At 44.3% G+C, this 10,636-nt stretch overlaps 1 protein-coding gene across 1 annotated transcript in view; it reads left to right on the forward strand.

The window, feature by feature from the left end:
* Positions 1-10,636, forward strand: part of SBSPON (somatomedin B and thrombospondin type 1 domain containing) — an 11,509-nt gene continuing 873 nt past the window's right edge. The window contains exons 1-4 of the mRNA XM_030012007.1: positions 1-348; positions 8,584-8,778; positions 9,355-9,445; positions 10,278-10,454. Coding sequence (XP_029867867.1) covers positions 132-348; positions 8,584-8,778; positions 9,355-9,445; positions 10,278-10,454 — 680 coding nt within the window. The 5' untranslated portion in view covers positions 1-131. The remainder of the gene's footprint in view (positions 349-8,583; positions 8,779-9,354; positions 9,446-10,277; positions 10,455-10,636) is intronic.

The following is a 10,636-nucleotide window of genomic DNA, read 5'->3' on the forward strand; positions in this document are numbered from 1 at the left end:
GCAGGACCGCGCCGGCCGCCCCCCCCCGCCCCCCGCCCCCGCTCCCTGCCCGCCGGGCCCGCCCCGCTCCGCCGGTGGCGGCCGGAGCGCGTATAGCGGTGGCAGGGTCCTCCCGTCGGGGCGGCACGGTGATGGGCGGCGCGGCGCTGTCGGGAGCGCTGTGGCTGGGGCTGCTGTGGGCCGGGAGCGGGGCCGGGGGGAGCTGCTCGGGAAAGTGCTGCGAGGGCCGGGACGCCGCCTGCGTCGGCCAGGGCTGGAGGGAGCGGGGCGGCTACGGGACCTGCTACTGCGACGGAGGATGCCGGCGAGCCGGCGACTGCTGCCACGACCACGGCCAGGCGTGCCCGGGTAGGTGCGTCCGCCCCCCGGCCCCGGCCCGGCCCCCCCCCCCCCCCCCGGCCCTGGGGAAGCGGGGGGGGGGGGGGGGGGGTCGGGCTGGGTCGCAGCCCGGGGCGAGCCCACCGGGGGGGGGGGGGGGGTGGGCGGCGGGCGGAGCGGGGATGCCCCGGGCAGCGCCGTCCCTTTCTCCAGGTATAGTTAGCTCGTTGCCTGCCGGTGCTTTGCGGGCTGGAGGTTTTCCCGGGGTTTGGAGCCGGGTTGTGCGTGCGGTAAGGGTCTCAGCTGTGAGGGGGCTCTGCGAGGCCAAATTTCTCCCCGGTGTCACCAGCCTCGGGGCGAGGGCACGAGCAGGGACCAGGCTGGGGCTGTGCGAGGGCAGCAGCAGGCACAGGAATGGGAAGAGAGACTTTTCCCACCCTGGACATTTGCAAGGTTTCTGGATCGGCTGTGGTACAGTGCCTGGGGTTTGCCAGTCTGGAGTTATTTTCCCTCTGAAATGTGATGTTACTTAATTGTCGCTCACGCTCATCCCAAATACACATCGGTTACATCGGGGGTGTGGGATTACAGAGACGACAGGGAGATTTATTTAGCACCGTCTGTGTCTCTGAGGTGATTCCTCATGTCTTGCCAAACAAATTATCAATGAAATAATTGGGGATATCCCCAGGGTGAGGTTTTGCCCTCATTTTTAGGGGCAGGAATCAGCAAGGATCCACCGTCAAGGCAAGGACTTCAAAATGAGCGTAGGGGAATGAGTGAGAGGGTCCTCTGCCAGGCTGTGGGGGAAGGCCTGGCTCCCAGGGGAGCAGTGGCGAGGAGGAGAAAGTGGCCCAGTTCTACCAAACTGGACCCAGCAGCCTTGTAGGTATTTATACCCCCTCTTTCCATGGCATTTCTACCCTTTGCAGTCCTCACAATTTGTCCTCCCTGACAATGGAGGGAGGATCTGCAATGAGGGACACAGCCCTCGCTTTACAGGTGCAGCACTAGCGCTCAGCCTAACGTCTCTTCCCAGCTGGCTGGACGCACACCAGCCTACAGCCAAAAAGTCACCAGTCTCCGCTGCACAGTCCGGCTAATTAGGGTGTATTTAGCAGCCTCAGCACCCTGCTGACATAGCCACATAGGTTTGGGAAGGGGAGTACAACTCAGACGGCATAGACCCATCCTAGGTGATGTAAAGCTGCACAGAAAGAGTCGGCGGAGCAGAACTCTGACCCCAGGTCTCCAGAGGAAACAGGGTCAGTTCTCTCACCGCTAAATAATCTCTCCAGAATAACAGAAGCGAAAAAAACATGCACCATGTGGTCTGACAGAAGGTAGCATCTTTAAAATTAGCATTGTTTTATATCTTGATCTTTTGTTCAGGAAAATCAGTAGGGGGAGAACTGACAAGATGCTTGCTTGTCATATAGTCACAGCATATTGCGTCTTTTCAGTAAATCAAATGTTTTTTAACATTCAAGTATAACAGGAGAGAGCTAATAAAGGTGCGTAGTGTTAGCATTAAAAGGGAGCTGGAATCCAACAAAAATTTCTATGCTTTTCAAAAAGAAGCTCAACCTTGTGCTTGAAAAGTTCTAGTTTAGACACTTCTCTTACCATGACTTCTGGCACCTGATGATGCCTTGTTGTTATCAAGATGGTACTCTTTGTCTCAAGTTCAGTGGTGGTTGCCTCAAAAGGCATGATGTGTTTGTGCTGCCTCTCTTTTGTACCCTGCGTGGACAGTGGCTGCTCTAGATCCAGGCACGAAGATGGAGTCTCAGTGAAGTCTCTCTGTCTCTCCCTGTCCCCTGCACCAGAGCTGGAATTTGCCAGTCTCTGGTGGCCCAGTTCAGGGAGCTAAACCCGCAGGAAACTATTTCTGTTTTCTCTATTGCCCATTTCTGGCTGGTTTGACTCCCTGCCTTGCCTCGCTGCCCGGTTGTGCGAGCACCAATGCTGGTGCAAGCAAAGGGAGGACATTTTCACGGGTGTAGCATGGGAGGACAGGGCTTTGGCAGCCTGGCGAGGTGGTCCTGTACCTCATACATCCCAAAACTACAGAACTGATCACAAGAAGTCGTTCTTTTGAAGGCAAATGATCATATATACTTTCTATTGCAAGCAGCCAGTAAGTTATGTTTTGTATAAACAGAAATTCCAAATACTTCCAGTGGGAGTTTGTATCAACTTAGACGAGCATGGTCGGAAATTTTAAAGTCGTTTTTGTTCCTGTTGGATGTTGAGGTCTCACCACTGAGTGTTTCTAAATTTTGTCCATGTGTTTAATGACACCGAGGGGGTTTATTGGCATAATTCATTCTGAAATACTGTTTTGAACATAGAGTTCAAAAATTTAAAACAGAAATGTGAAGAAAGGTGACCAATGGTTCTTGTGCAACAGCTTGTTCGTCAGCCTGTTCGCCACTCATGATTTCAGCACCGGCTGAAATGACATTTCACCCTTTTGCAAGTATTTAACAGGACGAAGTATTTGGGGAAAGTGTAAAGTGCCTCAAGCTACGTAATGAAGAAATGTGTTACGAATAATAAAAAAACAATGCTCCAAAAGAATAGAAACTACTGAAAGGAGAGGCGTCCTAAAGCTGCCAATGCTATGGTTAAATTCTGTCATGCCTAAACATTGTCATGGGTCTGGTACTTTATAAATAGATGGCTCAGCAGAAGTCCATGGGCTGCTGAACCTAGGTCCAAGGGTTTTTAAATAAATTTTCTTACAGGTCTTTTAAAATAAATTTCCTTATAGCTCGAACAATGAAGAAAGAGTATTTTTGTACATAGAAAGCATTTTAAATAGAAACTACTGCACAATAAGAAAGCCTGAAAAAGGAATGACCTCATCATTTGAATGGAAGTGGTTACTCTGAGAAAATCCACAAATCCTTGTGCGCTACAACATACGTTTTGCAGTGATTCAGTGAAGATACTGTAATACTCTTTTTTGCAGAGATGGGTAAAAATTAAATTGAGTGTGACTCAGAAAAAAATCTATGATTCACAGTGCTGTAAGGGGGGGGGGGGGGGGGGGGGAAGTCCTGACCACTCAAGCTGTGTTTCATATGATACCAATATAGTTTTTCTGTGTATTTTTGAACTTCCAAGTGTCTTATTAGTTTTCATATTTTGGTAGGTACCTGAGCACAAATCCTGTCCTTCGGGTTCCTTTGGCTTGCATCCTTCTCATTGTTTCAATAAATCATCATCTACCATCATTGTGTTAAGTAAGCTGGACCAATAGTGACATAGACAGAGACCACAAAGATGTAGCTATGGCTCCCTGATACTGTTTGTATTTCAAGAGACGGCGCCATTCCTTTTATGTCAGTTCTGGGACCTGTTCTCTGTCATGCTAGGGAATTTGACATCTTTCCAATAGGCACAAAACTGATGTACTCTCCCTTAATAGTTGATGGGTACTGACTGCAAAAGCGACATTATTATCCCACTGGCCAAATTCCATTCTAGCAACCCAATATTCTTATTATTCCACATGACTAAGGCAATTCATACTTCTTTTTCTAAATGTTGATGACCCTAAAATTGCCACGTATTGCTGCAGATGACCAATATTTAACTGTCAGCTTGGTTTAGTTCCAGTAAGATGTGAAGTCATCGCTTTATTTGTTATGCAGCTACTCAGTCCCTTGGGGAATTTTCTGCGTGGAAAATGTGATGTTAGACCTGATGCTGTCTGCATATCAAGGTGCTAATAGGAGATTTAAATTATGTGGAAATTCTTACTTCTGCAGGTTATTCATACAGCCAGCTTGGAAGAGAGTCAACAGATAAGGAAACTGGGCTACACGACATTTACTGTCCTTTGGGTACTCTAGGTAGAACTAAGACGTGTGATCAGGCATTGAAGTCTATGCTTGTATTATTAAAGTGGGGCCAGGACTGTTTTCTGGCCCTGCGGCCAGGTGGCAAAGACTGTGGTGTCCATACTACATTTAGCACTTGTCCTGGCTAGCCCATGGCAGGGTCTAAGACATTTTTACCATCACTGGTTTTCTTTTTTTCTAGTTCAAAATGCTTGAAACAACTGTCTGAGGGTTGTACTGCACCACAGTAGAGCGGTGCCTTCACAGCCACAGAGACTGTGCCATGTGCCTTGGGGTACCTAGATGTGTCCGAGGGCAGTGCCTGGTGGTGCAGTGCCAAGTATCTGCACGTGGCAAAAAGGGAGCCATATGCTTTTTCCGTGTTATTTTCCAGTGCTGTTCTACAAATCCTACCCAGAACTGTCTGGGGAGGTGTTTATGAGTAAGTAGAAGAAAATGCCAGAGAATGCTAATGGTTAAGCAGGATGGACGGCTGGTGCCTCAGTGCCCAGGGTTGCTCTGTGGTTCTGTGCCAGTTCCTTAGAGCACGGGATGCAGCATCCTTGGCCACTTGCACGCCTGGCGCTGCTGGGCCACTCAAAAGTGGGCAAGTTTGGTCAGAACAGGTGCACAGTGAGACAAAAGGAGGGGAATTGTAATAGTGCAGTATGGACATCTGCTGGGTAGTCTCTGTCAGGGGTTTTGTCTGCTTTATGATGTCTGTAGCGCTCCAAGAAATTAGAGATGTAGTGACAGACCAAACCCAGCAGTTTCAGTGTCTTATGAAAAGAGTCACAAACACCAAAGAAGTTACCACATTTTACTCTTTTTTCCCAAAGTCTTGTACTGGCAGAATCCCAGAGGGCATAAAATATTTTCCTGAAAGAGTAGTTTGGTCCCATCATTTTCCTGCAACACTGACACAAGTACATAACTAGTGGTTAAGCTGTTGTTGTGGTTTAACCCCCGCCAGCAACTAATCACCACGCAGCTGCTTGCTCACTTCCCCCCCATCCAGTAGGATGGGGAGGAGAATTGGAAAAAATAATAAAACTCGTGGGTTGAGATAAGAACATTTGAATAACTAAAGTAAAATAAAACATAATCATAACAACAATATAATAATAATAATGATATTGATGATGATAATAATGGTAGTAGTAATAATGGTAATAGTAATAATGGTAATGGTAATAGTAATAGTAATGAAAAGGAACATAAAAAAAAGAAGAGAAATAAAACCCAAGAAAAGACAAGTGATGCACAATGCAATTGCTCACCACCCACTGACCAATGCCCGAGCAGTGATCTGCCCCTCCTGGCCAACTCCCCCCAGTTTATATACTGACCATGACGTTCTATGGTATGGAATATCCCTTTGGCTAGTTCGGGTCAGCTGTCTTGGCCGTGCTTCCTCCCAGCTTCTTGTACACCTGCTTGCTGGCAGAGCATGGGAAACTGAAAAATCCTTAACTTCAGATAAGTGCTACTTAGCAACAACTGAAACATCAGTGTGTTATCAACGTTATTCTCACACTAAATCCAAAACGCACTGTACCAGCTACTAAGAAGAAAATTAACTCTATCCCAGCCAAAACCAGGACAGCTGTAAAACTTCTTGGGGATTTAAATTGTAATCAGAAAATACAGAAGAAAAGATCGAAAACGTGTGATATGTTCCATTACAAGCTAATGGGAAACAGCATACATGGGAAAAGAAAAAGCTTAATTTGACTATATAGTTAATGAGAGGCATGACCCAAAACAATTCAGAACCAATTTAAGATGGCCCAGCCATTCATTATAACATATATTTTGTACCATTCTCTAAGCATCATGTTGAAGACCTGCCTTTATAAAGGAGTGGAAAAGCAGAGTAAAATGTGATTCACACTACATGGAAAATAATTTTAAGCTTATTTGCAATGTGCAGTGAAAACAAGTCTTTGAAGAATTGGGGAATTTCCATATCAATAAGAAACTCTAATATTAACATAGGCACCTTTAGGTTTTTATAAGACACTATGTGCTAGTATTTCAATTACATGACATTAATTATAACTTTATTGAAAAAGCAAGCCCATCAGAGGACAAAAAGCAGCTAATGCTATTAGGGAAAGCAGCATGGACGAGTACAGAGTGCTGCAGCGTTTTGACTGCTTGTCTCATTTCACGGTTAAGGAAAGCTGCAGACATGGCCGTTCCCTGCTTGCCCAGCAGCATACCGTGCATGCACGGGAAAGCTGCTGCTGCCGCTGGCGTCCAGGCAGAGGACATTCCCTCTGGACACACACACTGACCAGAGGGGAAGCAGCCTGGAGGAATGCGGCTGACCAACCTGGAGCACCTACCAGGTGGCCTCCAGGAAACGAGGCTACTGGGAGTGGACCACTGGTCGGATTAAATGTCCTCGTAGGCCACAAGTTGAGGACTACTCATGTCGGGAACTGGCTGCTTATTCTCAGAGGATTCTTCCTCTTGATGGACGCCCATGTGCAAGACATTTTTCTTACCCATTCTTTCACTGCCGAGGCTGTGTAGACTTGAAGCTCCTTGTTCGAGGGGTCGTGTTTGTTCCATCCGTAAGCACCCAGAGATCATCCTCATCCAGCCCTTCAGGGGTCAACGCTCAGTACAGTTTTGAAGAGCTGTAGTATTCATTTTGACTGCTAAAAGTGAAATTGTTAGGCCGTACAGTTTTTAAAACCAGGGGCTTGGTGTTCGTGGAGGTGAGGCTAAGGAAAGTTCAGTTTCATGGAAACATGTGAAATGGCTGTTTTTTACCGTTGTGTACTGTGTTAATGGACAAATAAAGTGAAGACTCATGTGTTATGTAGCTTCTTACTCAGGAATAATGTGTCCATCACCTGTTTCTGTATTCTGGGAATCAGGCTGCAAAACCTTTTCTTCCAGAGTAGATTATTTGTATACACCTGGAAGATATCTGGCATATTGTCCATGCTTACATTAGCAAGGTTGACACAGAGCTACTCTTTTGCCAGAATATAAATGAGAAATGCAAGAGAAGGGAGAATTATAGATCAGAAAAATGAGTATGACGCTTAATATAAATGAGAACTACAAGGAGCATGCCATCTTTATTAGATGTACTGCGGAGAATAAAATAAGGAAGGAAATGGCTAGTAGGTAACAGATATGATAGATCTGAGCATTTCTGAGTTTCAAGACAACTGAAACTAAGACATGCTTAGTCTATCTACATCTCTCCTGGAAAGGTTACAAAAAGTGACAAACATGAAATAAGGGCTCATTCTCTACGTAATACGATGATTGAGTTTTTTTCTAAAGAACCTGCGTGTTATTTAATCAAAAAGGTGTCAAAGGCCATGAACTAGTTGCCAGAAAAATACCACAGAATACAAAACAATGCATTTTTCTTTCTTTCTTCATCTGAGACCTTCAGTGAGCTCACCTAATATATGTGAATTTAACAGATGAAGAGAGAAGTTCTTTGTACCTCTGACTGTTAGGCTGGGTTAGGAGAGACCAAAGGTACCAGTGTATTGTAACTGTACTATGGATGCTCTGCCTGAGGGATATGCAGTTTCTTATGATTCAAAGTTTACTTGCAAAATAATGGTGCTTTCCTCAATGTTTTGGTCAAGTTCAGAGGAATTTTGTGATCCATGAGAACTAAAATTCAAATATCCAGCAGACTATTCTATAGTTGGGAAATAGCAAAAGACCTTAAAATCACATTTTTACACATTTTATTTAGTATGTTTAAATATCTGCATTGTTGCACAGCTCTGTCTATATCAGTAGCTATACAGACACAGAAACACAACTCCACACATGTCCCTGCATTGTTCTGAGACTAAACAAAACCAAAATTATCACCAAAAATTGTCTTTGCAGCAAGGACTGTGGAGCAGGACACCCTGTGTTAAAACAGCAACAAAGCTGTGGCAGTAGAACTTATTTCAGTGTTGAGGAAAAGGGGTTAGAAATCAATCTGAGGGGAATCAAGAAGGCTGAAAGTTTTCCTTAATTCTGCTACTTTATGTTCCAGCCTTTAAACAAAATCTGGTGGTGTAGGAACTGCCAAGGCAGATCAGACCACTCACTGGTCTAGATAACCCATGAGCTGGTCTGTTTTGGGGCTAATGCCGTATGCTTCAGAAGAGGGTACAGAAGAACCCCACAGCTGTAGTGAAAGGTTTCCCTGAGGAGCTGTTTCTTTCTGGACAAGGGATGGAATAGGGAGCCAAGCACTGCAGGCAGGTTTGAATGTTAAATTTGAAGATGCAAACTCCTAGAAGAGCATTTAAAACCCTATAAATAAAGGTATGCAAGAAAAAAACAGACACAGTGTTATTACTCAAGCTTTTGAGAGCAATTAGGATGAAACAGAAGTCTTGACTACTCGTAATGTTTTAATACTGCTTTGCAGCTCTTCCATGTGTTGTGGGGGAGTGGAGTCATTGGAGTGGCTGTGCAGAACAATGTCAACCTGACCTGCGGATACGTAGGCGCTATGTACAACAGGAACCTAAAAATGGTGGGGAACCTTGTCCTGCTCTAGAGGAGAAGGCTGGCTGCCTGGAATACCTGACTTACCAGGGAGAGGACTGTGGCCATGAACATGGTATTCTCTTTTTGATTTATCTGTACATTGTACCCATCAGGGCCTTCATAAATTTTACTGATGTCAATGAACAGAAAAAAAAGCATCTCTCTGCAGCTAGCTGGTTAAAATACAATTTAAAACCTTACCTTCTACTGTCATATTGCTCTTATTCAATTCTTATATTTTTTTTCCTACTCAGGCTTTTCTTAATTTCTGTTAACTAAACAACTAAGCTGCGTGCATTCCTTCAGTTTGATTTAAGCCCCTCAGAAAGTATCAAATTATCTCTGTGCAAAGTTAGAACACAAATTCAGTACAGAACAGGAAACAGAGCTCCTTGTAGGATTCCAGCTCATCCTGTTTCCTCACAGACTAGATGGCATGCCTAGATGTCTAGATATATTTCTTCTGAATAAGGAGAGCTTAGTTGTAGGGAATGGGGTTGAAGTCTGAGGTTGCCAACATTTTATCGCTTTTTCAATGAAGTCAGTCAGCATCACCATCCACAAGCTCCTGATTCATTCACCCACTGTTACAGTAATTGAAATATGACTCAACTGTGTCTTGCTGCCTTACCGTAACTTTCTTCTTTAGTCCCTGCTTTCATAACTACCTCTGAATATGGTAAAGAAAGAAAACGACGAGCAGCATCTTCTCTCTGGCCTTCAGACAAAGAAGAAGCTGGGTAATCTATTTATCATATGCATGTGGGTCATCTTGTTCAACAGAAAATAGCTGGCTACAGGGAAAAATGTAATTAAATTTGCAATAATTAAAGAATAAGCTATAGCTTGTACTGTTTTGCTCTCCTGCAGTTCATTTGCATGTTCTAGATGTTGTTTTTTATTACTTGCTAATTGTCCTGAATTAGACATCGGGGTCACGGCAAGTCTGAGGATAGCTGCTTTTGAAAGCAAACAGTAAATAATGCTAAACCAAAGCTGAATGTACCCGTAAGTGTAAGTGTGAGAAATTAGATGTAGGTCTCTGAACAAACAAAATGGGCTGCATGTGAGGGGTCTCAAGAGACCTTTTTTTAAATTAATTGACACAGGCAGTAAAAAATTTTGTTTGGTTACCAGTAGAGTTGGTTATGAAGTTCAAATTAGGCTATTACCAGGCCTGTAACGCTCATACTGCTTTGCCCTATGCTGCACTCCCCAAAACAATAAAGCCCATCGGTATTCTTAAAGCCTCTCTTCCGTTTTCTCTTTTAGCAGCACAGAAGTAAAAACATGGGTTACTGAGATCTATTCTTCAACATAATTTAAGAATACAGAACACAACCAGAAAGTGAGATTATACATAAGCACTGGACTGGGGCATGGAATGGAAAGTTTGCATTATGTTCTTAAGAATCCATTAATTAGGTTAGGGTCAGAAACAGACTTGCTAGCAACGAAGTCTAACTTGCACTTCACAAATACCACCCATATGATATGTAAGTACATTTGAAGTGTATACCTAGCTTGTGCTTTATCTATCATAACTAATTTAGTACTTTTCCCTCTGAGCAGATACTGTGTGGAATTTAAAACAGAATCACTTTCACACCACTGTGCTTTGGAGAATCGGCCGTATGCTCGATGGATGCAGTACCTACGAGAAGGACATATTGTGTGTGTAGCTTGCCAGCCTCCAGCCATGAATACTGACACGCATCGCTGTTCTGGAGATGGCCATAATGCAGATAGGTAAAGAAAGCCATTTTTCTGCCGTGTCTTCTGTAGCAAAACCCAGTACAGAAGTTAAGACTTCTCAAGGTGTCATTAAAAGCTGCATTTAGTATACCTAAAAAATGAAATGGCTCATATCACTTGTAGAGCTCAGATTTACCCTTTCAGCTCTCATAGAAATTGCTTTTAAAACCTAGATA

This window comes from Aquila chrysaetos, chromosome 4, assembly GCF_900496995.4.
Source record: "Aquila chrysaetos chrysaetos chromosome 4, bAquChr1.4, whole genome shotgun sequence".
NCBI classification, from domain to species: domain Eukaryota; kingdom Metazoa; phylum Chordata; class Aves; order Accipitriformes; family Accipitridae; genus Aquila; species Aquila chrysaetos.